Below are 27,993 nucleotides of genomic sequence, written 5' to 3'. Positions count from 1 at the left end.
CTCCCTGTGACGGACGTACCCAGAGAAAGTGACTTTTTCAGATCGTATTTTTCTTTTGAATATTTCTGTGAATTGGAATGGGATACAATTAACAAGAGCCCAAGGGCACTATGGTTCCTTGCTTGTAAGGAATATTTACAAGGGAGCAGCACTGTCCTAAAATTGTGATGTGGTCCAATAAACACATTTATTATTGCCAAAAATATCACAAATCAACCACTGGTCCTTTTGAGAACCTGTTGAGGACCAGGTGAATGATATGAGTTGGCTCTTTCTAACTCACAGAGTCATCCAAACTGTACTTATTAAAAATTTTAACAAACCCTAAAACAAACCCTTGATATCTAATAACTTAGCACACAAAGGTTGCAGAGGAGTCGACTTATGGACAATTTAGATCGGAATATGCCCACAACCCTTACTGAAATTCCATATCTGGTTTGATATCTGGCTATATATCTGGATACATAAAGTTTGATATGGCCATATAAAGCCAGATCTTGACATAATTGTAAGCCAGATATCCAAATAAAGTTTGATATGGCCATATAAAGCCAGATATATCTTGATATAATTGTAAGCCAGATATCCATATAAAGTTTGATATGGCCATATAAAGTCAGATATATCTTGATATGATTGTAAGCCAGATATGCATATCAAGTTTGATATGGCCAGTTATCAAGTATTATTGATATGGCCAGTTATCAAGTTTGATATGGCCATATAAGGCCAGATATATCTTGATATACTTGTAAGCCAGATATCCATATCAAGTTTGATATGGCCATATAAAGTCAGATATACAGTAACTGGATATAGAATCAATCCAGATATGCAGATAAAATGTTATCTGGCCATATATAAAGCCAGATATATCTTGATATGATTGTAAGCCAGATATGCATAAAGTTTGATATGGCCATATAAAGCCAGATACATCTTGATATATTTGTAAGCCAGATATCCATAACAATATGGCCATATATAACTGGATATAGAGTCAATCCAGATATGAAGAATTGCAGATTAAGTTTTATCTGGCCATATAAAGCGAGATATAACTGGATATACATGTAAGACTGTGTGCTCTTACATAGTGTATTTTCACAGAGATTTACCATGCCCTTTATTTAGTACTGCACATATTTCAGTGGTAAAGCACTTACAGTACACACACAAGTCAAAGGGGGTATAAATTGGCTACTTGATCTATCTGGGTTGCTCGGCAACCACAGGATCTTTGATGGAAAAAGGATGACTCAGAGGGTAATTAAGTGTGAACATGGAGGAAAAACAGACCCCATGGTGTGAAAACCTTCTTTGGAACAAAGAACATATATGTATTGATACTCTGGGAGTGGGATAGGAAAAACAGTGTATACATACATGTATTTATACCTTCAAGTAATAATTTTAAGTGTAGTAGTGGTACTGTACCATGCCATTTCAGTTTAAAGTTTAAAGAGGTCATGACACGAAAAATCCAACTCATCGAGAGTAACTTCCTCTGAATCTATGAGAAAATCTATGTTCAAAACTATCCTCAACACCTTGAAAACCTCAAGGACTAATTAGTAATTAACGTTTTAATATTCGCATTCGAAAATAGATATCTGAGAATGCGATTTCACAACAAGACAATGATGACGTCATGTTAGGAACACACGTGCAAAGCCCAGGCATGTATCGGATGCGCGACGATCATACCGTTCCATATACAGTACACGCACATTTACACTGATAGAACAACCACTGTATTATGCTATATCGTTAGTAATTTCAAGTTTTTTTTACAACTGTTGTAAACTATCCGAGAGAAATGCCGGTCCGTTGTGTTGTTGGGGGCTGCATAAATATCATTACCCATGCAATTAGCCTTCATCCATGGCTGAAGGACGAAAAAAACACGGCGATTATGACCAAGTTAGTGCACAACACCAGCGCCGATTTCACTGGGCCTAGCCAGTATGCAGCTCCGAATGAAGCGAACACTTCACGGAAGCATACTACGATCCCTCCTTTTTGTTATGAAATAAAACAAATGGACTTTAACGGTTCGACATAAAAGAGTCATTCTTCTGTCAAGTAATCCACAAAAAACTACTCTGAAGACCAGATCGGGGAACAGGAAACCTCCAATGGGGCAAGTGGCGATCCTTAGGAGGTAGCGCGCTGAGCACTAGTAGTACTATAGTATTAGCGTTACTACACTGAAGTCGCAATAGACGAAGAGATTTTACTGTATCATCTAAATTAACACCCCCTTCATTGCTCTATTGTATACTAATAAGCTACGAGGTTAGCTTCAGAAGCGATGGGTTACATCTTCTTGTGAACAAATCTTAGTGCCCCAATTTATTTCTGGAATATGCTGGATCAGTTAGTTATAGCAATAATTTCTTATTCCTATTCCAGGAAAACCATTTTTTATGTTGTGGAGGGAGTGGGGGTAATGGGGATGGGTCAAAATACTAGGTAGGTAAAAAGATTTTATTCCAAAGGGTGTTTAATTAAATCTCAAAGCGATTTATTTTAAAGTCACAGAGCCAAAAATTCACACAACATAGTTCAAGTGTTAAATCATTGAACAAAATTTATTCAATATCAGTTCTAGACAGTCATTCTGGACAATCTGAACTAACATTAACAACAATCATTGTATTATATGACATAAAAGTAAAACTGTACTTTCCATAAACATTATCATTCTTAAATTACACTATTGTAATTTGTGACATCAAAGGAGGTTAAAAGAAAACAACTTACATGAATTTTTTGGCTTTAAGCCTACAAAGCAGTTGCATGTCCATCGCTATCAATCGTTGTTGTGACAAATTAATTAGAATAATCCAGAAGCAAATACAATAAAGGGTTATTTAAACCAAGAAACACTGCACGAAGTAACTCACATGCAAAAATGTTACACAAGCACGACGACACGTACAACACTGATGGGCAATGTGAAACACAGCATCACACGCATTAAAACAATCCAAGACCATTAACAGGGTGTACTGCTGAGTTTTTGAAGAAAGACTACAAAACAAACCAACTGCTGCTGAAGAAACAAAGTCTAAACATTCAAGAGTTCTGCTGCCTCCATTGGTCTTTATTATGACTTTTCTGTCAAATATCATTGGTGATATGGATATTTTGGCTTCCAGATTAAAGGTACGAATCAAACGTCTGGGAGGTAAATGCCCCTAAAAAGGTCAATGTCCGTTCCCTTATGCACATATTATATGACATCACGGTCACGCCAATACTTGTGTCCAAATGCTTCAAAACATGCCTTTTCTTTCATTGTTGATGTTGGGTCTGGAAAATAACCTTTTCATCCTGAATTAAAAGTCTTGAATTTCAATATATCAACACTGAGGGAACCCTGACGGATTGATAATCCAACACAATCGTAGTTTAGAAAAGGTGTTTCTGGAGGAATTTCTCAACCAAGGCTTCCTATACAATGAGTTTTCTCCTGGCAACTTGAATCCAGTGTAATGACCATTGGCTGGAAAATCACTTCTGATCCTTTGGACTGCACATGATGGTAGCACAACCCTGACGTGTCTTGCTAGGAACCCCAAGTATCATTGAACCTGTTGACCGTAGGCTATGTATCTGTACTGCCTGGGAAAAAATTTATGAAAGTTCAAAATGTATTAATGTTGGCCATGATGTCCACAATAACAAGCAGGCATACAATGTACAGTTATGATTACATTTGTTGTGATTTTACACCTTCCGTGTATCATGAAACATTCTTTTGTTTCAGAAAATTGATTTGCAAAACTCCAGGCCAAAGTACTAGCCAAGTAATAATGAGTATGAAATAACACATATGCCTACCTAGCATGGCTGCATAATGCAACTTACATCCCCGAGCCAAACGTTCAGTATGCAACCAACCCTACTAGTACTACACACTCTACATATGGGTTGTAAGTTACCGTAACACAACGCACAATACGGTTTAGGATGTTCCGCGAATTCCAACAACACATGCACAAAATGGACTGGATTTTGTTTTTAAATGCTTCGTTAATAAATTCTTACCACGTTGTATGTTCCTTGCAATGGTTTCGAACGGATGTCTTCTTCGATATGTTGTGGAGCTTCAATTTCGGCTCGTTTAACAGGCTCGAACTGATACGGTTCTAACACCTCCGCTCCACCCTCAACGTTCGGTTCAATATTGGAATGATCATCGCCTTCACTCTCTGCTTCGAATATGAGAAAGGGCACTCTAATTATAGCCCAATTTCACTGCCTAGTGAAGAACCATTATCACTTTGAACTTCGGTTGCCGCAATTGGTTCTGAATCCGCCATTTCACAGGAAATTTTGATTTGATATCGCACTTGTGATCGGTGTTTTGTTTAGTAACTACTAGTGGTATGTGTACTTGTCTACTGTGTACGTGAATGGTATGTTCGGAGGATCGTAAAGCAGCGACAACAAATGTGTTCAAAACGTGACGTCACATGACGTCATGCGAATTGGAAAATTTTCGAGTAAACAAAGTTTCAAACGCCGAAAAGGGTAAATTCATTCTCAATTTTCGACTTGAAAAATCAAGTTTTAAACTGGCAGATTGGTTGATACATGTTCTAGAGAACATTCTTTGATGGATCCCAAAAAAATAGGACTTTGAAATTTTCGTGTCATGGCCACTTTAACCATGTATTTTTTTTCTGATGGTCATATTGCCTCAATAATCGTTTGAACAGAAGACCCTTTTTCAATATTAGTTTTTTATTTCTAAAGGCTTGGACATACTGTGGGTAAGGCGAAACAAGATAAAACAAAATACCTACGGATGGATCAAACAGGAAATGTAATTAATGGCCAGATAATTAAGCATTAAATAAAGAGTTGCTTTATCTGCGCCATATATTGCCTTTATTTGGTTTCAAATTATATTTCTTTACATCGCCAGATGAAGTTCTGGCACAGATGATGCCATTTTTTTTAACAAGTTCAATCTGGATTTATCATAATATGGGACAGTAATGGATTTGCCATGGGCATATATATGGATGTGGCATATATGAGCCAGATATGGATTTTTAAGTAATGGGCCAGATATGGATTTGCCATATATAGGCCAGATATAGTATTTCTAATTAATGGGCCAGATGTGGATGTGCCATATATGGGCCGGATATGGATTTGCCATATATGAGCCAAATATGGATTTCTCAGATATGGATCTGCCATATATGGGCCTGATATATTCGCCATATATGGATCTGCCATATATATGGGCCAGATATGGAATTGCCATATATGGGCCAGATATGGATTTGCCATGTACGGGCCAGATATGGATTTGCCATATATGGTCCAGATATGGATTTGCCATATATGGACCATATCTGCATGGTCCAGATAAAAAGTGACCCATATAAAGTTTTATCTGAGGCAGATGTGGCCTTTATCTTATATCAAGTTTTATATCTGCCCAATTCTTGGTATGGCCAGATATAAATTCCATATATGGCACAGATATGGGCCAGATACAAATTGCCATAATTGGGCCATACATGAATTTTGAGAAGGGGGAAATTTCAAAGAATCGACTTGAGAGAATCTATAGAGGTCAATGGAGGTCAAAGGACACCCAAATGCAGGTGGACTGTTGGATTGCAATAGCGTAACTCCCAACCGTGATGGACATTTGGTTCTTAAGTTGTTGCAAAATCATAGTTTTTGACCACTAATCGACCTTAGTTGACCTTGGATCACATGACTGTTATGTTTGGTAACGATCCCTTACCCCATTCACAACTAGTCCACAAATATCAACCATGTCAGCCCTGTCAATGGTAGTTTCACTTGAAGTTATTGCCAAAAAAACACATTTTGACCCATAATTGAACTTTGGTGACCTTGGATCACATGACAGTTATTTTGGAAAATGTGCCCCTACTTAATTCACAACGTGTCCCAATAAATTAACCATGACAGACTTCGTAAGTAGAATTTGTTGCAAAAATTAGCATAAGTTGGCAGTTTTTTGCACATAAGCAACCTTGAATGACCTTGGATGACCTGATGGTTTTTATAAAAAATGTTCCCCTCGATGATGTGAAACCTCTCCTAAAATTGTTATTTGCTCCAAGTACACACACAACGTTATTGCTAATAGGGTATCAAAACCAACCTTTGGCCCCTCATAACTTGACAACCGGGTGTCCGATTGAAGCGGGAGTTGGTTTTTACTCTATAGAGCACAAAGAGCTTTATCATATCAAATTATTGACAAACTTTTTTGTTTAGCCCTGTATCACCTAAAATGAGCCTATTTTTCAAAATTTGACCTTTTGACCTCACGGCCAGATGTAGTTTGACACGCTGATTCCCAAAAGCAACATGCAAGTCTGTACGACCATCCTAAACTGTACTTATTAACAAGAGCCCAAGGGCACTGTGGTTCCTTGCTTGGGGTATATAACAATACACATAATATTATCAAGCAAGATTGGGCTGAAATAGTCCAAGTAATTGTGGTCCTACATGTTCCCATAAAGTAACCAACACTATAGCCAACACTTTTGTGATCACAAAATGTGATCGGATTTTTTATCAAAAGGCACTTTTGAGATCTAAATATGGCGTCGAAAATGTAAGAAATATAAGAGACCTACAAGCATGTCAACAGATATGATAACAATGGTGACCTCAGATGACATGACCTTTAAGTTTCAAAATGTTCCACCACCCCATTCACAACTTGTCCCAAAATATCAACCATGTCACACCTTGGCATTGAGATTTAATTGCATTAAATGTCAAAAAATTTAACTTTGAACTTGTATGTAACTTCACACACAAAGGTCACCCGGAGGTCAACCAATTGACATTTTTGATCGGTGAGACCTAAATAGAGCATGACTGTAAAAATTCAAACATTTTTTCTTTGCCCATTTTCTCCCCCCATAATACTACTTTTTTAACATTAGCTGACCTTTGGTGACCTTGGATCACATGACCGTTAAGTATGAAAATATTCCCCTATACGATTTGCAACTTGTCCAAAAAAATCAACCTTGTCACACCTTGGCACTGGGAGTTATTGCATTAAATGTCTGAAAATTAACTTTGACCTCAAATAACTTCGCACACGAAGGTCAAATGGGGGTCAACCCATTGACATTTATGATCAGAAGTTACCTTTAACATCTGAAAATAGCATCGAAACTGTAAAAATCCACAAAACACGAAAAGGTCACCAGAGGTCAAATTGAGGTCAAGGGTCACCCAGATGCGGGTCGACAATTGGATTACATTGAAGCAACTCCCAACCCTAACGGACAATTTGTTCTTAAGTTGTCGCAAAAATACTAGGTTTTTATCATTAATTGACCTTTGGTGACCTTGTATCACATGACCGTTAAGTTTGAAAATATTCCCCTATACCATTTGCAACTACTCCAAAAATATCAACCTTTTCACACCTTGGAACTGGGAGTTATTGCATTAAATGTCTGAAAATTAACTTTGACCTCATATAACTTCGCACACGAAGGTCACACAGGGGTCAACCTATTGACATTTATGATCAGAAGTTACCTTTAACATCTGAAAATAGCATCCAAACTGTAAAAAAACCAAAAAACACGAAAAGGTCACCAGGGGTCAAATTGAGGTCAAGGGTCACCCAGATGCGGGTCGACAATTGGATTTCGTTGAAGCAACTCCCAACTCTAACGGACAATATGTTCTCAAGTTATCGCAAAAATACTAGTTTTTTATCATTAATTGACCTTTGGTGACCTTGTATCACATAACCGTTAAGTTTGAAAATATTCCCCTATACCATTTGCAACTACTCCAAAAATATCAACCCTGTCACACCTTGGAACTGGGAGTTATTGCATTAAATGTCTGAAAATTAACTTTGACCTCATATAACTTCGCACACGAAGGTCACACGGGGGTCAACCAATTGACATTTATGATCAGAAGTTACCTTTAACATCTGAAAATAGCATCGAAACTGTAAAAATCCACAAAACACTAAAAGGTCACCAGAGGTCAAATTGAGGTCAAGGGTCACCCAGATGCGGGTCGACAATTGGATTACATTGAAGCAGCTCCCAACCCTAACGGACAATTTGTTCTCAAGTTATCGCAAAAATACTAGTTTTTTATCATTAATTGACCTTTGGTGACCTCGGATCACAGGACCGTTAAGTTTGAAAATATTCCCCTATACCATTTGCAACTTGTCTCAAAATATCAACTGTGTAACACCTTGGCACTGGGAGTTAGTACACTAAATGTCTGAAAATTAACTTTGACCTCATATAAATTAACATACAAAGGTCACCTTGGGTCAACTTATTGACATTTTTGATTGATGAGACCTAAATTAGAGCATCAAACTATAAAAATTCAAACATTTTTTTCTTTGCCCATTTTCTACCCCCAAAGTACTAGTTTTTTGACATTAATTGACCTTTGGTGACCTCGGATCACATGACTGTCAAGTTTGAAAATATTCCCCTATACCATTTGCAACTTGTCCAAAAATATCAACCATGTCACACCTTGGAACTGGGAGTTGTTGCATTAAATGAAAATTAACTTTGACCTCGTATAACTTCGCACACGAAGGTCACACGGGTGTCAACCAATTGACATTTTTGATCGGAAGGTACCTTTGATATCCAAATCTAGCATCAAAACCAAACATTTTCTTTTTTGCTTGTTTCCTCCCAAAATAAGCACATTTTTTCTAATGTGACCTTTGACCTTTTGACCTTGGTTTCAGATGTAGTTTAATCTTCTGATTCCAAAAAACAAAACGACAAGTCTGTACAACCATCCTAACTCCGACCGAAAAACTTTGACCCCATATAACTTCGCACATAAAGGTCACACGGGGTCAACCTATTGACATTTATGATCAGAAGGTACCTTTGACATCTGAAAATAGCATCGAAACTGTAAAAATCCCAAAAACATGAAAAGGTCACCAGAGGTCAAATTGAGGTCAAAGGTCACCCAGATGCGGGTCGACAATTGGATTACAATGAGGCAACTCCCAACCCTAACAGACATTTCGTTCTCAAGTTATTGCAAAAATACTAGTTTTTTATCATTAATTGACCTTTGGTGACCTCGGATTACATGACCGTTAAGTTTGAAAATGCTCCCCTAACCAGTTCACAACTTGTCCCAAATTATCAATCTTGTCGCACTTTGGCACTGGGAGTTATTGCAGTTTTAATATTTTCGGTTTTTGGACCATAACTGACCTTTGTGGGCACCAAAAACAATAGGGCACACCTTCTCCATATGGCGGATCTATAGTCCAAGTTTGGTCTCAATCCAACATTCCCTTATTGAGATAGAGCATACCCAAGCAAGTGTCACAGACACACACACACACACACACACACACGCCAACCTGACTGCATAGGTTCCTTTTGCTAAAGCAAGGAACCAAAAACAAAAAAACTTGACATCTGATACCTTCGCACATGAAGGTCGCACAGGGGTCAACCAAAGACAATTTGGAACGGATGGTACCTTTTAGATCCGATTATGGCCACAAAAATTCAAATAACCAAAAAAACTGATAAAGGTCACTGGAGGTCAAACTGAGGTCAAAGGTCACCAAGATGCGGGTCGACTATTGGATTACAATAGCATAACTCCCAACACTGACGGACATTTTGTTCTCAAGTTATTGCAAAAATACTAGTTTTTGACCCCTAATTGACTTTGTTGACCTTTGATCACATGACTGTTATGTTTGGAAACGATCCCTTACCCCATTCACGACTACACCCAAAATATCAACCATGTCGGACCATGTCAATGGGAGTTGTTGCTGTTTTTAATATACACTGTATTGGTTTTTGGCATCTAAGTGACCTTTGCGGGCACCAAAAACAATAGGGATCTTCCTCTTACTATGTGCTATCCATCCACGAAATTTGATCATGATACGTCTTTCCTTATTGAGATATCGTGTACACAAGTCAAGCGTCACATACACACACACATACATACACACACATGCCAAGTTGAATGCATAGGTTCCTTGCTTTGCAAAAAGCAATGCACCCAAAACTACTATGTTGTGAAGAAGACTCTTAAATACCCATATCAGTAAACAAGCAGAAACTTTAATCACTTCCCTGCAATATTTTCAAAAATTCCTCTGTGACGGACGTACAATTTTTTGTGACGGACGTACACGTGTGAAATTATATAGTAAATGTACGTCCGTCACAAACAAAAGCGCTACTTGGTATCCCTAAAATTTCAATTTGTGACAGAGCTTCACCCAGAGTTTCCATTGTTGACAGATGTACACAATAATGCAGCATTTACTTGCACATGGCTAATGGAACAACTTAAGTAATAGTGAAAAGAAAGCTTACCCTTTCACATAATTTCTATTCTTGGAAATCTATATTTCACTTTCACATGTATACATGCAAATCATCACTGGAAATGATAATGGTAAGCTCATTTGAAATTTTGTGTGCATCATTTCAAACAATACATGTTAGACCCCTATGGTGTTGAAGTTCTCTAGTGGGTCAGAATGATGGGTCTTTATTAACATTAGGATGATTATGAGCACCAAACCATTTTTCTTTCACTGTTCTCCACACCCTGTTATTTTACTTGACAATTTAAGTTTATTAAAATACATGTACTGCAAGCTTCTGTATGGATGATATGTAGTAACAGCACTTTTCAGCAAACAAGAATTTCAGATGTGTGATACAGTGTATTGCATTGCTTCATGAGCTCTTACGCTGTGTTTACATTGGATCCTCTGTTCCTGGTCCTGTGTTGACAATTTAACTGAAAATTTGTTACATACAAAAATCTCCTATAGTGTTCACACTTAAACTCATGCTCCAGCTCTGATTGCCCACTCTGAGTCAATGAACAGGAAGTTACAATATTCGTAGGGTGACTCTCACAAAAGTGCGAATGCACAAATTGTAATGGGAAATTTCTAATATAGATGAGTGTCACTAACTTCTGCATGCAATGTATATAGATTCAAGATTGGGGTGAAAGTGGGAGAAAGAAGTCAGTGTTAACCAGGGTGTGCATACTAAAAATAGCTATTCAGCAATACCGCTGAATAGCTATGAGAGCAATTACTGGCAATAGTTCTTAAATATCTAATGTCAAGAGATACAGTACAGAGGCACACCCTTGGTTAGTATAGCAACTATGAAACAAGTATAAAAGTAATACACACAAACACTGTGAAGTTAAGGAAGAACCATCTGGTAACTCTGTCCACCAACACATAAAACTATGAGCACATGTGGTTTCAAATTAACTTTTCTTCCACATAATGATACCTGAAACCCAACACAAAAGGTAATGAACCTAAAGCAAATGAAGAACAAATTACATCAAAACAATAACATACACTCTACAGCAGTAAAAAAATACTAACAATTGTAATAACATTTCTCGATGACTCTCTGACAATCTTCCTTCCAAAACTGATTTATTATTCTATTCCAAACTGGTTGAACACAGTGTAATTAATATGTTGGAAAGGAAACCTCATGGTCAGTGGGAAGAATAAATGGCAGAACTATAAAGAAACAATGTTGTACACAAACAAATAGTTTGTAGCTTATAGTTCCATATATGTCCATGGTTAATTTGCCTAATAGTGCGTGGAACAGGCATGGTGTTATGTAGTTCGTTTGCCTTGATCTCGGGCCACCGTGATACCAGAGCAGGGTTTTAACGAGTACCTAACAGAAACAGATAACTATAGACCCAACCAACTTTACATACAGAATAAAGGACACGGAAGCTTGATAAAACATTCCGTAAAGCTGGCTACACACACACTTGCAAGTTACTGCACTCTGATTTCACTCGAGCAGCATGGCATACCCGTAAAGAATAATTTTTGCACAGGGGAGCTATAGCTCCCACTAGTCGCCATGATGAAAATGACTTAGTTTTTACGAAAATACCCGAAGATGGCCGACGGTGATCGGAATAACAATATTTACGGAATTTACCGAAGTTAACTAAAGGTCGAACCGATGGATGTTAATATTTGGTGTTATACTAGGACACGTGCCTCATGTATACATGTATTAAATTGTATAATGTTTATTATGTGTTTATTGACAGTGAGCAATCTTTTCTTAAGCAAATATAAAATATACAGTAAACGCAATTCAGTTATTTAGTTTAGGGCCTAGAAAATGGGAAACTGCATGCTGAGCAAATGAACCTGAGGCAATAAGCTTGGATTAACAAACAGAATGTGCCAAAAACTGCCTTTATTTTACCTGAGGCAATAAGAAAAGTCACACCCATAGTCCCTAGCTTGAAGTAACTCCCTTAAGTCTTATATGATCCCCCCCCCCCCCATCAAATCAAGTTTTCATCATTGCAATAGTGCACCCCCTAATATCAAATATCTGAGTGAATATCACACATTATCATCACATTATCACACGGTACTTGTTGCAGATGTAGAAGTCCTGGGACAGAAGTTAAACATTATTGCACAAAACCATCTACAGAGTCATTCAAAAGATAATTAATTGATTTGAAAGTAAAAAGTCTCTCCACATAATACACCCTGAAAATAAATGAAAAACTGCTAAGTCCGAAATGTCGACAAAAGCATGTGGCAGGTTCAATCTATTATTAGATATCACGCTTAATTCACTTCCTGAATGTTCGGTATTATTCGGCCATGTATTACGTCGTTTTCTCCATATTTCTCATTTTCCATCATGGCGGCTAGTGCAAATTTTGTACAGAAGATGCCTAATGCACATTCACATGAAGTGAGCGGGAGAATGTTGTAATGGTATAGCCTCGCCCATACAAAACAAATAGGTAACCTAGCCTATGTTTGTTTAATGAAGATTTAGGGCCTAGCGAAGAATCGTTCCGAATCCAACATAGAGAAAACATGCAATGCCCACGGGTGATAAATGGGACTTACCGATACTAACCTTTGATTTTGTTTTATCTAATAAAACAAGTAGGCCTATGGCTTAATTGTCGAGTCCGTAACATTACTTGCAGGAGGATCTAAAATACATACATACATGTACGTAATATGATTAGGCTACCAAATTACTACTGTATTACTACTCAAGAAGTAACATTAGAAAATAGAAGCGGAAGAACGAACACAGGCCTACTGTAGCTACTGTACATTATTTCTGCAGGATGCATCATGGGATGGCCTTGGATTATCATGTTACATCATGCACCAATGACTTTGCTCGACAAAACGTGAGGATTGGCTGGCATCCTGGTGAAAGTACTTCATATTCATGTATATATTGTGGATAATAATGACCTGTTTGAACGTAGCAGCCACTAAGAGCATCCACTAACAGCAGCCAATCAATAGCAATCAATATTGTATACATCAACGTTACACGCCTTTGGCCACTGATGTTTGTACACTGTGACGAGCGCTGGGTACGCTGTGGCGGAAAAGTGGATCCCAGCCGCCACTAAGCGCAGCTTAAATTAGCGGACAATAACAAGACTGTTACTTTTTCGTACCTGTTTTAAAGCGATAATAATTAACGCTAATTAATACTGTAAAATGCCAATAATTGCACCATATGAGAGATGAGATGTTGCTCTTTCTTGTGATATATTTTGGAATTTAATGGTGGACGATTTCTGCATCCATATTAAACTGAAACTTGTGATCCTACCAAATCTTGTGGAGAAAGGCGTAAATTGCGGCAATTTTTATACCATTTTTTTCTCTTTTTTCAAATGTCTAAACAATTAATTTATGAGAATATGCAACCGTCAAGAGAGGTACAATGATGACTTTAAGTTATTCCTCTTATACGGTAACAAAAATGATTTCTTGACCAAAAGTGGCCATAAAGTTTTAACCCCGATACGGACATCTCTAAACGCGCTGTATATACGTTACGTTTTTTTTTTTTTTTTTTTTTTTTTTTTTTTTCAAAATCGATTAATTTTAGTTATGGAGTCTACTGGCATGTCCGGTTAGCACCACATTCAAGTAGAAAGGTTCCTCTTTTTCGTGGTATACCTCTACTAGCGGTAACAAAATGATTTCTTGACCAAAAGTGGCCATAAAGTTTTAACCCCGATACGGACATCTCTAAACGCGCTGTATATACGTTATGTGTAATGATCCAATTTTTTTTTATTTTCTTTCAAAATCGATTAATTTTAGTTATGGAGCCTACTGGTATGTCCGGTTAGCATCACATTAAAGTAGAAAGGTTCATCTTTCATGTGGTATACCTTTACTATCGGTAACAAAAATGATTTCTTGACCAAAAGTGGCCATAAAGTTTTAACCCCGATACGGACATCTCTAAACGCGCTGTATATACGCAATGTGTAATGATTAGAAAACTGTTTAAATTTTTTATTTTTTTCAAAATCGATTAATTTTAGTTATGGAGCCTACTGGCATGTCCGGTTAGCACCACATAAAGTAGGAAGGTTCCTCTTTCCCGTGGTATACCTCTATTATCGGATTTCTTGACTTCCGGGTTAATTTTGTCCTTCTTGTTGGAACAACTGAATATTTGTGCTCCATATCTTTTCTTTGTAGCAAATCTTCTGTATTCCACCTGTACCGAAATATCAGACTATATAGACAAAATATGTAAGCAAACAAAATTGATAAATTTTCGTCGTACTGTATTTTCTTCCAAAAGAAGTTAGTCATTTACCTTTTTGCAGCATGACAAGAAAATCTTCACATCGTACCATAAGACCACATATAACCAACATGAAGTCTGTGTGGAATACATTGTACATTTACATACGATCGGATACTTTAGTACGATTCATTCCTATGATCTTGAGGTTCTAAAGAATGACTGACGATATTAATCTGTCTTCTCATTACCTCTTTGTAAAAGTATAATTTGTAATATTATCACAACAATAAAACGTCTTATAAGTTACACAGAATCTATATGAGACATGGCAAACCCTATATTCACAATAGTTACATATATATATATATATATATATATATATATATATATATATATATATATATATATACATTTTAGATCTAAAGTGTAAAACTGTATATAATATACAAACATATATATATATATATATATATATATATATATATATATATATATATATATATATATATATATACATATATATATATATATATATATATATATATATATATACATATATATATATATATATTTATATATATATATATATGTTTGTATATTATATACAGTTTTACACTTTAGATCTAAAATATATATATATATATATATATATATATATATATATATATATATATATATATATATATATATATATATATATATATATATATATATATATATATATATATATATATATATATATATATATATATATATATATATATATATATATATATATATATATATATATATATATATATATATATATATATATATATATATATATATATATATATATATATATATATATATATATATATATATATATATATATATATATATATATATATATGAAAGATGCAATACCTTGTTGGTCAAATTAGGTCACTAGCTTAATAATTGATATTAGAATTAGTAGTATGCCTCATTAGAATAAGCAGTGGAATGAGAAGGAATATGGTTGAGTGTGATATCAGTGTAGATACCATAGTGTCACAATATTGACACACAATTTTTGTAGTTGCAACAGTGTCGAGTTCTTCTTGCAACAATCAAACCAATTCCTTCCAGAGGGTGAACATATTAACAACATTATTCGCCATCAAGCAAGAACATTAGTTCTTCTTGCCCCCACCTAACCAATTGCTCCCAGAGGGGGAGCATATTTACAACCTAATTCTCCATCAAGTATCCCTTGTTAACATTAGTTCTTTTTGCCCCCACCCAACCAATTGCTCCAAGAGGGGGAGCATATTAACAACATAATTTTCCATCAAGTATCCCTTGTTTACATTAGTTCTTCTTTCCTCCATGTACATGACATGGGGAATCCACGTAAATAAATGAGATATGACATCTTCAGATAAATTATGAACAAGGTTTGCAGACTGACCTCTACAGACCTGGAATGACCTTTGACCTCTTACAAAATCATTAGAGTTCTTCTACGTGACACAGAGCATCCAAACATTAAAAATGAGATACATCTAACATTCAGTTCTTGAGATATCTGGTGCAAGCATGCCGTAACATAAATTAAAAACGTTCAAACCCACTCAAACTATGATAAAATAGTGTCAACAATTGATCACTTACCTGCAAGGTATGCTTTCAAATTTTTGCGATTCTTGTACAGATTACGGCAAATCAATAATAATAATACCAACATTATTGATATTGAAATAACCAAAAGACTAATGAAAGCCTTCCTCCAACCAGGATGCAACCCATGAGTAATGCCTTTGAATATGAAAAATATGATAAATAGTGTAGCTGTCGTTTTCAAACACCAACACAGTAAGAAGGGAGATAAGCTTACTTCTTAATATTTTGATAAATAACACATTTAGGTAATAAAAAGCTGGTTACTCTTTCAATGTGGCTGGTTTCTCCCACACAAACTGTGCACACTATGAGTGAGCAACAACATGTACTGTAGTACTTCATTAGTTAAGAAACCTATTCCACAGTTATTACTACTATAGCAGGTTACCTCTCATAGTAGGTATGTACAGTATGGTCTACTAGATACATTAATGGAATGGTGCACTCATGTCATGATTCAGTCAGGTCTACGGTGAAAGTAGTAAAGTTTAGATATAAAGATCACTCACACAGACAGGCTTAAAATAAACATTTTGTAGCAGATAATGTTATTAGATACCATTATCTGCAAGTTTAACAAACTTAACCATAATATTCAGAGGTGGAAAATGCATGGTATTTGAAAGGGAACACCTTGGGAGAAAGTAAGAGGGGGAATTGAAAGCAAAGATGACTTCTGATCAAATAGTCCAGACTATTCAACATACCAGGTTCTTTAAAAAAAAATTCACTGTTTATAAATTACTAACTTGTTACAGGAAATGTCAAGCTGTCCATAAGTCCATCTGAGTCTGTACAATTACACTGAATAGTCTCATATTCTCTGTCTACAATTATACCAGACGGTGGATAGCAGACTACTGGGAGGTTCCCATCCACATCATCTTCACACACTGGAGCATTGTAGCCATGTAGCACACCCTTCTTACCCATGTTATAGGAACTTACTGACTCTATGTGAGGTGTTTCAACTGACGGGGGAGAAGACATTTGCCCTAAAGCAACAACAAAGCAAAACTGAAAGTATTGTTATACTATAAATATATGTTTAAATATATATATCTATATATTGCATAGTTACCTGATATACGCATACTTGCCATTTTTCGAAATTAAGTATAAATACAAATCAAATATTACCTCGAAACTCCTAATTAGACTTTGAGCCTTGCACTCATAACCATGCTATTAAAATACAATGTTAGATACTGTTGTGTGTCATAACTTGCCATCTTGCTAACTAGTTCGTTTATAAATTACTAACTTGTTACAGGAAATGTCACGCTGTCCATAAGCCCATCTGAGTCAGTGCAATTACACTGAATAGTCTCATATTCTCTGTCTACAATTATACCAGACGATGGATAGCAGACAACTGGGAGGTTCCCATCCACATCATCTTCACAGACCGGTGCACTGTATCCATGTAGCACACCCTTCTGGCCCATGTTATAGGAACTTACTGACTCACTTTGAGGTGTTTCAAATATTGGGGGAAAAGACGTTGTCTCTAAAGCAAAAAGAAAAAAAGGAAGTATTGTTATTCTTCACTATAAATATATGTTTACATATAGATAGTCACCTGATGTACTCATATTTGCCATCTTTGGATATTAAGTATAAATACAAATCAAAGATTAACTCCAAACTCCTAATTAGACTTTAAGCCTTGCACTCATACTCATGTTATTGAAACGCAGTGTCAGATACTGCTGTTTGTCGTAACTTGCCATCTTACTAACTAGGAAAGTTCGTCAGAAACTTTCACACTGTTCCCTTGGAAAATTAACTTCTCAAAGATTTCGATTACTTCTGTATGGAGGGACTGAAATGACCTTGGCCTCATGTGCTCACTTTGACAATATTCCAACAAGATCAAAAAAGTATGATGTTCAGTAAGACAAACATCACTATTGTTGTACTTCAAGGGATGTTCTACTTGTACTCATGCTCAAGCTATTGTACTACAAGTCTACAAATATTACATCTTTAAATCGGATTTAGCATATCAGTTTCTACATTGAAAACACTACCAAAAAAGTACTAACTTGTTACAGGAAATGTCACGCTGTCCATCAGCCCATCTGAGTTGGTGCAATTACAGTGAATAGTCTCATATTCTCTGTTTACAATCACAGCAGATGGTGGATAGCAGACTACTGGGAGGTTCCCATCCACTCCATCTTCACAGGCAGGTTCTACAAAGCTATAAACTCTGCCATGCCTACCTAGATTAAAAGCTATCGCTGGGGTAAGTGATTGTGAAATTGTTGGAGATTCTAAAGAGCAAGGAAAGCAAACCAAAGTATATCATGATGTGTTCACCTTGTGCATCTGCACAGATATGCTTCTAACTATAAGTCACACCTACATGTGGCACATTAAAGGCACAAATCTTTAATAATCATAATATTTGATTTTTCATAGCACTTGATAGCGTAGGTCTCAGAGCGCTTTCCAGACGTTATATTACCCCTGGTCAATGATAACCTGTTCCAGAGACAATCCCTACAGTGGGCTGCAGTGAGATACTGCGCCCAATGACAAGTTACCGCACTGGTACCCATTTAACCCCTGGGTGTAGAGAGGCAAGTGAGGAAAGCTTTCTCTGAGACTCTACTTTTAACATGACGCTCAGCTAAATCATATACATACAGTTCACTTCCATAAATAATAAGAGAAAGCCAGCAATGCAACAATTAATTGAGGGTTTAATGTGTCACTAGGTGCATTTTTAGGCATCTAATATCTTAAAATTGTGATCCCGTTTTAAGATATAAAGAGATTAAAATGTTTCCACAGATTATTCTCTGTTTCTCCGACATGAAAGGACAATTGGATTCCACTGTACTAACTAGAACATTACCAAAGTTGTAACTACACTGACTTCTGCACAGTGACTTTACACTATAGATCTATATAGTATGTGTGTGAGCCAGATAATAACCAACTCAATATTAAATATTGATGGTCTTAACTTACCATCTTGATAACTATAGGGATGCTTGCCAGAAACTTTCACCCTATTCCTTTAAAAAAGTACATTTCAAGGTTTTGTCTTACTTCTGTTTGCAACTGAAATGACCTTGGCCTCATTTACTCACTTGAACAATTCTCCAACAAGATCAAATTTGTCAATCCAGCATTTCCAGACAGAATGTAAAAATTGCATTGCAATTAACTTGAAAGTATTGTACATATCACTCCAGTATCACATCCACTGACTGAGCAGTATTATTGCAAACTGCGGTCACCCACAAATACACATGCACACTATTGGCCACAAAAGTGCAAATTGCAGTTTCTATGATGCAGTTATAGTACTGTTGCTCATGTTTTAGAAGAATATCTGAAGGTTTCTCTCTTGAGAAATAGTTCCTCTTGTGTTTCCACACATTGTTCTCTGTTTCACTAAAATGGAAGGAACTCCATAACAGCACCAGGAGGAAACTCCTCCAAACAGTTACTTGCCTTTAAAAACACACCCATACAGCACAAGATTATATTGCACACTTACCCTGGCTGAAGTGTATACTGCATGTACCTAAGCTGAACTTTTGAACTCCGCCTAAACAGCAAGGAGGTTCTGCTACATATGGGAAAGTCAAATCAGCATAAGTTTCACATCTCCATTGAGACCTGACCATTACAAATTTGGTAGGGTTTGACTTAGAACTGCAAACGCTACATGAGCTTTCACCTATACCGTATTGTTCCAACAATTTCACTTATCATTTGGGTCATCTACCATGGGTTTAAGATCTCCTTTATATGTATAGTTCTCAAGATAAATATATGTTGACCATTTGGACCTCTGCTGACCCCAAATGACTTTTGACCTCCACCCCCAAACACGGTTTTTGTACTCACTATAAGAAAGACACGTGCTAAATATGAGCTGTATGATGTAAACTATCTTGGTATATCATGTTTACAAGGTTTGCGTTTATTAACATTTACAGAGAGAAAAATATGAGAGCCAGTAATCTTTCCTATCTGGAGATATTGTGTATTTGTGTTTACAAGGATTTGAAGTTTTGACCCATGGTAACCTTAAATGAACTCTGAAATACACAAAATTGTGCTAAAGTTCACAATAGAGAAGGCTATGCTACCACATGTGCATTGATATGAGCTCCTTAGATGTTCAGGCTCTATAGATACAGCATTTTTTTAATTTTTCCATTTGCCTTCTGCTGACCCCAAATGAGCTTTGACCTCCATCCAAAACAATAGGGTTCCTTTACTAATTACGGGAAAGCTACATGCTACATATGAGAACTGCAGAGGATATCTTGAGATATTAAGTTTAAAAGCTATGGCATCACATGCACACGCACCCACACCCGCACACACAAACGCAAACTTAACTGCATAGGTAACTTGCCTCCATCAGGCAGATAACCAAAACACAGCTTTGTTGCTCATTACAAAATCCTTTTATGGAAAATGAGATTTATCCCAAATTCTTTACAAACGAAGGAAAATACCCCATCATAAGATTTACAAGAACCTATCAAAACTATAAAACAAGATTTGAGCTATCCAGATATTAGGCATCTGTTTTGTGTATTTATCATAAAATGCATATACACAAATCTATAGTTAAAAGTGAACTACTCAGCAAATATCTGATTATATTGATCACACACACAGATATTGCACAACAATGTTGTTCAATAACAAGGGAATAATGAGAGCTACATAATAACTATAACAACCTTGTCAAATTCGACTGCCACAGTGTGCATGAATAATTCAGTCACTCGAAATCAAACACTGCTGTCAAGCCTTAAACTATCCTAGATTTAGGCATCTGTTTGTTTGTATATATCGAGGAATGCATACATTGTTAACAACCAGTGGCTACAAACCTTTTGACAAAACTAAGAGCCTGTGATCAGAATAATAGCTGTACCCATCTTCATCTCCTCTAAGGCAACGGTAATATCTGGCACCATCTTCTTTGCTAACAGACTCCAGTTGGATACTGCCATTGGCATTTAGAGTACAATTGATGATTCTGTCATCGCAGTCAGTATGTCCGCCTCTGAGATCATATGCTAAGTCTACAGGGCTACCATTAGTCATGGTTTCCCATTTCAGGTAACCTTCTGCCACTTTAGTCTGTAACCCACATTCTATTGTTGCATCTTCCCCTTCCTTAACAACTGTAGTACTGAACTCCTGTGCCTGCACAAATGACCCTGTATGATGGAGAAAAAACAACATCAAACAGCACTAATTGCTTTATTAGCATGTTGATAAGATGTACTTTAACATGCAACATAGTTTGTATCTCAATTTAAATACTTGTTTTTAAGAACATCTACAATGGCTTTGTCTTTTTACGCCTACAGTCAAAAACCACATACAGCTTGTTTTGTACGACTGAGCAGAGTGTAATAATAATTTTTGCACATTACACAAAAAGTACATAGTTTGGTAAATTGTTCACATACAAATCTTAGATCACCACAGTTTGACCATTTCTCTCTTTGTAACACTTCAGCGCAGCAACAGGTCAACATCAAACATCTTGAGTCCATGAACAGATGTAGTTACAAAGTGAACTACTGTTACCAGCAAATATCTGATTATATTGATCACACACACAGATATTGCACAACAATGTTGTTCACTAACAAGGCAATAACGAAAGCTACATAACCATCAAAACCTAATAAAATATGACTGCCACAGTGTTTAAGAATAATCCAACAGTCACACAAAATCAACACTGCTGTCAAAACTGAAACCGTCCTATTTTTCAAGTAAAATAAAAATTTATGGCTACTATCGCTACCTCATGGAACTAAAGACAATAATACTGAATGTCTAGCAGTTATGAGTAAACTATATTGTTCACAATACATTAAAGAGTACTTCACTCACCTATAATAATCAAGTATATTACCCATGCCATTCTGAGATGATCCCACATTTTGTGTTAATCTGAAATGTAACGTAAATACCATACAGTATACCTATTTACAAGATTATCATGTTCAACCTGGCTACACAACCTTGGCTGCAGGACAGGCACTTGGGAGTACCAAATAACATACACAAAGCAAACATGTCATGATATATTTATTCTGACCATAAACATTTTATCTGGTCTATATATTAGAATTATGTAAGGTGTAAGAACTTTATAAGAAAGTATAAAACCCTCACAGCTCTGCACAACTTGCAAAATATGACATGTGAGCGTTGTTTTCATTATTTTGTATTGTTTGTACCAGACATCATAACCGATAAATGAATCAAGTACCCTGAAGCAATGGTTAAGCAGCAATTTATCACTCTAAATAGCACATTTTGTAGCAATAAATGCCAAAATCATATATTTTGAGATTTTTAAGTTGGCCTTATTCCACAAGACAATGTTTTAATAGACTAATGTTGTGTTTTCCATTTTTTTGCGACAGACCTGAAGATTCTATAATAGAAGGTAGTAGGATGTTTAATTGCTAAGAAATGAGACCTCAACAGTTAAGAAACTGCCACGTTGACAAATTGCATAATTTCAAAGTGTGATAAATTGGCCAATTTTGCAACAATGCTACTGAAATTTTTAGAGTATGCTGACTTCATGGTCTTCTAAGCAAACAATACAATTAGGAATATTGAAAGATGTCGAATTACAACATGCTCAAAAATTTGGTGATTTGATATGGAATGACCCACTCATAAAGTTAGATTTATTATGATCGTTTCGTCAAATACATTTATCAATGATTTACGTGCAATAACATTTCAAATGACCTACAGAAAATAGGTTAATGTTGGCTTGAGTGTCAGACACTATTTAGAGACTTTCGTCTGAATTGTGTCTCTGGTGCTTTCTTAATAAGTACTACCTCTTTACGTGTTGCGTCAAAGTAACGGAAATGGTTCTCTTATGAGACAAATAACTTGATTGGTTTTGCCTCGCGCATCACGCGAGCCTTTACTGATAGAAAACAAACGCCTCTGTGATTGGCTATTTAACTGAGACAGCTGCACTACTATCACAGAATCTTTGTTGGACCTCCGCTGTGTCTTAGAGAAGATATAAAACATTTATACATGCATGGAATTGATTGCAAAAAAGCCACCAGCGGTTTAAACAAACAAAGAAGCCTGTACAGAGTGAATTTTTCGTTACAATATTATAGTTTCAATGCTATCTGAAAGCGTTTCGTTTTACCTTTCTTTGGAGACAATTTATGTAATGGAAAAGCTTGGTTAGGGAAATCTTGTGGTGACATCCATGGGAGGGGGGGGGGGGGGGTAATATAGTATGTATGGCAAGAGAAGACTTTAAATGCTTGTATTGTGTTACCCCCTAGAGAGCTCTCAAAGAGGTTTCGATGATAAATTTCGGTTAGGAAAGTTAATCGAAAATAAACAGATATTTTTGGAAAATATTATATTTCTTGTGCAAACCACTTTGTGATGGTTCTGACCCCAGAAACCCTCACCTTCATGGAGTTTGGAAGTCCAAAATTGCAAATACACCAGTGCATATCCCTTTACTAGTTTGGAGGGCCGAAATTGCAAATACACTATTGCATACATTGAGCGTGATATGGAGTCTGTTCAGGACTGGTGGAGTTTACAAGAATGTTAATTATCTTTAAGAATCTTGGCCAGATGGTAGTGTTTAATGGCCTTTGACTGTAAAATTAGAACTTTCATAATGCTGGGGAGTTTGATTTGATCTGCAGACTACTGCATTTTACCAACTACAACAGTTTGGCAAAAACTTAAGTTTATGATTTAAGGGTGTGAAGACTGCGCAAAAAGAAACTTCTAATGCCGGTGATCTGACCTAGTTTCGAATGAGGTGTAACAGGAGTGTTAGATACCACCATCGATCCCAGAAATTACACTCACACACATCTTGCTACCATCGGTAATTAGACACTAGTGTACAGTCAATACATACAGCTGCGGTCAATACCCACAGCACAGTGTACAAACAATACAGCGATGGACATCTCAGGTCCAGCTAAAAATAACAAGGTGTCACGTTTCATCACTGTTTTGTCTGCATTTTGTAGCGACACGAACAAAACGTTACTTGCAAGCAACGGAAAGTTAACTGGGCCGCACGCGGTTTGGGGCGAGTCTTCAATGCCTTTAATCCAGCTTTCAATTAGGTTTATCTATTTACTTTTTTTGCTATTGGTGGGTTGACCCTGTTCACTTGCTTCAAGTAAGTTCAGGAAATATATATTAGTCTCCTCAGGTAAGTTCAGGATATATATTGTGTCTATGCATAAAACAATCATTGCTAATCTACGGAAGCTTAAAAATGCCATCAACATAAGAAAAACTTTGCCACATAAGTTAACATTTTTCAGTAAATTGTTTAGATAACAAGATAATATCTTATCTAAAATCAGAAAACTGTTGGGTTGCTCAATTGCTTTAACTGAGCAATTGAACAATTTTCTGCAACATTTTTAATTGACAACTTACCATATCTCGTCAATTGGTCATATTTCTGCACAATGTTCAATTGTTCACTTCATTCCAACTGAGCAATTGAATAATTTTTTGCAATTGATAACATATCGTATCTCGTCAACTTAACATTTTTCTGCAAAATGTTTAATTGTTCATTTCATTCCAAATGCTCACCTGGAATGAAATGAACAATTTCAAATTTTGCAGAAAAATATTGAATTGACGAGATACGATAAGTTGTCATTATTATTTTTTTTTCCAGAAAATTTGTCAATGGCTCAGATGGAATGAATTGAACAATTGAACATTTTTCATATGAGTGATCAATAACCCCCCCCCCCCCTCCACAAAGAAGAAAATAATATTTTGCACGCTACGGAAAAGCACAGTATTTTTGGGTTATTCACTATGTCGTCGGCAGCAGTCGAAATTTTCTGGCTTCAAAACCCATCCAGTTGGAATTTCAGCCAATACACCCCCCCCCCTAATCATCAGGCCTTACCTACGTCCTTGAGTATGATATCACATGTTATATTTGGCATGATATTTAATCTGATATGATAAACAGGACCTGATATGTAAGGCTCTGATTGTATATCTTGTATAAAGTATAAACAACGTTACACGCTGCGTTGTACCATTCAGCATCTTGCTCGGATTTAATTTTTTTCTTGATACTGCACGTTAATTTCATAGGATAAATCTCATACCTATGAAAGAAAAACGCAATTTGATTGATTCCTGATCGTCATTCTATTGCTAGTGCCTCTCGTTACTCTGTGTGAAATTACAGGAAGTTGGCTACTAAACGACAAAAGCTGACTTAAGATAGGAGGATTATTAATGTAGGATATCAGCACAGCTGGCAATGTACGTGTAGGGGAGGTGGTGGTTTTATTACAGTGTGACATACAGGACTCCGAGCGAAAATTTGGATTCTCTCAACGATGGGCTTGAATTTACCCTTTTGTGGACTATGGCATTACCGTAGTTTACCATAATTAACCCCAATTTTACCCTAAAGCTTTACCAACTAGTTTTACCCTAATTGTACCATAGTTTTACCCTAAATTTACCAGATTTGTATGTCAACTGCACAACAGTTTTCCCTACTTGTCTTAATTATAATCAGTGCACCACAATTACCTTAAATTTCACCAAGGTGTTGATTGTATCATAATTGGCCTAGTTGAAACATACAACAAAGCAACTCATTTGTCATGATGTCGCATATGTTTATTATAGCATACTATTTTATATGCAATCGATTTGGTGCAAATGCTGCAGTCAAAACAAGCATGAAAACAATAAAAAGGTTGAACTATTTTACAGAACATGGTTTGTACAGTTTTTTTTTTAAATAAAATAAGTATGTACCATACTTTATTCTATAGGGCTACTGTAGCAAATTCACCATGTTTTACTCAATTTTACCATAGTTTACCGCTGTAAGACTAGGGTACATTTAACAATGCAATATATCAAATATGCTGATGATACCGTGCTAGCTTGTCAAATAATGACAGCTCTGCCTTTGTTACAGAAGTTTGTTGGTTGGTGTAAAAGTTAAATATAAATAAAACTAAGGAACTACTGTTTGCTCTCAGGAAAGGCAATAATGTCATTATTATGTCATAATCGATGGTAAAGTAGTTGAGAGGGTAGAAAGCTATAAGTATATTGGACCGTTTATTAATAATAAACTTAATTGGAATGTTCACACACAAACGATCATGAAATTATTCTACCAGTCAATCATCCTAAATGTTCTAACGTCTATTATTATATGTTTCTCTGGCAGTATGCCGAAGAAGTACAGGGCAGAGCTGGAAGTTCGAAAGTTAGCTAAACGCTGCATTGGTTCAAGCCTCCGGTCACTCTCATCCATATATGAAGAGAGTCTGATGAAGAAACTAAATAAAATAGAAGAAGATCATACACACCTTTTTTATAGTCTATGATGTTGAACAGATCCGGGATACCATTACAATTGCGCCATACTAAAACGTCCAGGTTCCGTAATTATTTCTTACCTGTGGAAATACTCTTGTTTAAATCGCGTGCAAAACGATCTGGCTACAGAGTGTGATCTGTCACTTGAAGCTTCCTGTGCTGCTTCTGTTACTATTCTGGTTCTGCTTATTCAGTTTTAATCGTAGTTGTTTACACAAAAGCTTGTTTAATGTATGGTTTTGTTTGTATTCACTGCTGTTTTATGTTTATTGTCGACGGGAAATCATCAAGATATCTAACTTGTCCACGGCACACTATTGTTAACCAACTCCAAGATATAAAAAGATGCAGGCTTCTATTTTAGTTTGGTGGATACTCACCAACAGTTACAGTTTGATGGCGTGACTTATCTGTCTGCCTGGCATCGTTTGGATGTATTGGTTTAGATGGTGCACTAAGCCGGTGACTGGTGACAAATGTAGGGATCCATAAAAAAGGAGAGAACGCACTTACGCCTGTTGGTAGGAGGAACAAAGGGGAACCAAGAGGCAGCTTGAAACTTGACAAAATGCAACAGAAAACGGTTGAATTATGTAGGCTATTTTTAATCAGGTATTTCCAGCACGGTATACGAAAAAAGGAACAAACTAGTGTAGTCGAATACACCCAAACTAAAGCTACTGTACAGTTCGTAGAGCATTTTGAATGAGTGAGCGTTATTGCCGTATATATCCATTGTGAATCATTCGACCTGAAAATGTTTGTTTTACACGTGATCAACGGACCATGCCATGCAAATTTCTTCATTTCAACGAGTATTCTACACTGTATAAGACATATAAAGAATAAAAGCCTACGTGCAAATCACATGGTATGAAGGAAGGAAGTAGCAGTAACTAGGCCTAAAGAGTGGCATTCTTCTAACAGTAGCCTACAAATAACATTGTAGTTGCGTGGCGATCAAATGAAAATTTCTTGGGTGGAAATTACCTTTTGTTCACATACATGAACACTATGTTTGTTTCAAAACAGTCTAGATTCTCCAAGTGATTGGCTGGCATTGCGTCATTGAATGCTGCTTCGACCTGTATTGTTGTCATCGTAGTCAGATTCATCTGTTTCTGGCTCAAACATATAGGGTTGTGTGTCTCCTGAGATAGAAATTCGAAATCCTCATCCCTTTCCTCTTCAGACTGTGGAATATTACACGATTCTGAACCGTCTGTCTCAATTTCCCCTCCCTCTATCTCCCCTTGTTTCCCCTCTGTCATCTCTCTTCTCGTAG

At 36.3% G+C, this 27,993-nt stretch overlaps 2 protein-coding genes across 2 annotated transcripts in view; both read right to left on the bottom strand.

The window, feature by feature from the left end:
• LOC139976788 (uncharacterized) overlaps positions 1-13,149 on the bottom strand; it is a 46,429-nt gene extending 33,280 nt beyond the window's left edge. The window contains exon 1 of the mRNA XM_071985564.1: positions 12,990-13,149. The gene's annotated coding sequence lies outside the window, so the exon portion shown is untranslated. The remainder of the gene's footprint in view (positions 1-12,989) is intronic.
• Positions 13,150-16,281: 3,132 nt separating this feature from the next.
• LOC139976795 (uncharacterized) lies at positions 16,282-27,415 on the bottom strand. Its single transcript, XM_071985582.1, has 6 exons — positions 27,089-27,415; positions 22,191-22,250; positions 21,170-21,502; positions 18,344-18,574; positions 17,560-17,805; positions 16,282-17,290 (listed from the first exon to the last, which is right to left on the bottom strand). Exons 2-6 carry the CDS (start codon positions 22,237-22,239, stop codon positions 17,040-17,042), a joined length of 1,110 nt encoding a protein of 369 aa, XP_071841683.1. The 5' UTR covers positions 22,240-22,250; positions 27,089-27,415; the 3' UTR covers positions 16,282-17,039.
• Between the last annotated feature and the right edge of the window lie 578 nt (positions 27,416-27,993).

The sequence above is a fragment of the Apostichopus japonicus genome, chromosome 12 (genome assembly GCF_037975245.1).
Source record: "Apostichopus japonicus isolate 1M-3 chromosome 12, ASM3797524v1, whole genome shotgun sequence".
Lineage (NCBI taxonomy): Eukaryota > Metazoa > Echinodermata > Holothuroidea > Aspidochirotida > Stichopodidae > Apostichopus > Apostichopus japonicus.
Note: the sequence above shows the minus strand (reverse complement) of the source record. Positions and strands in the feature narration are given on the sequence as shown.

Coding starts and splice junctions, on each gene's coding strand:
- LOC139976795 (XM_071985582.1), bottom strand. CDS start 22,239: ATGTGGGATCATCTCAGAATGGCATGGGTAATATACTTGATTATTATA. Junction 21,503..22,190: donor AATATACTTGATTATTATAG/GTGAGTGAAGTA, acceptor TCCATCATACAG/GGTCATTTGTGCAGGCACAG. Junction 17,806..18,343: donor CGTGACATTTCCTGTAACAA/GTTAGTACTTTT, acceptor TTTTTGCTTTAG/AGACAACGTCTTTTCCCCCA.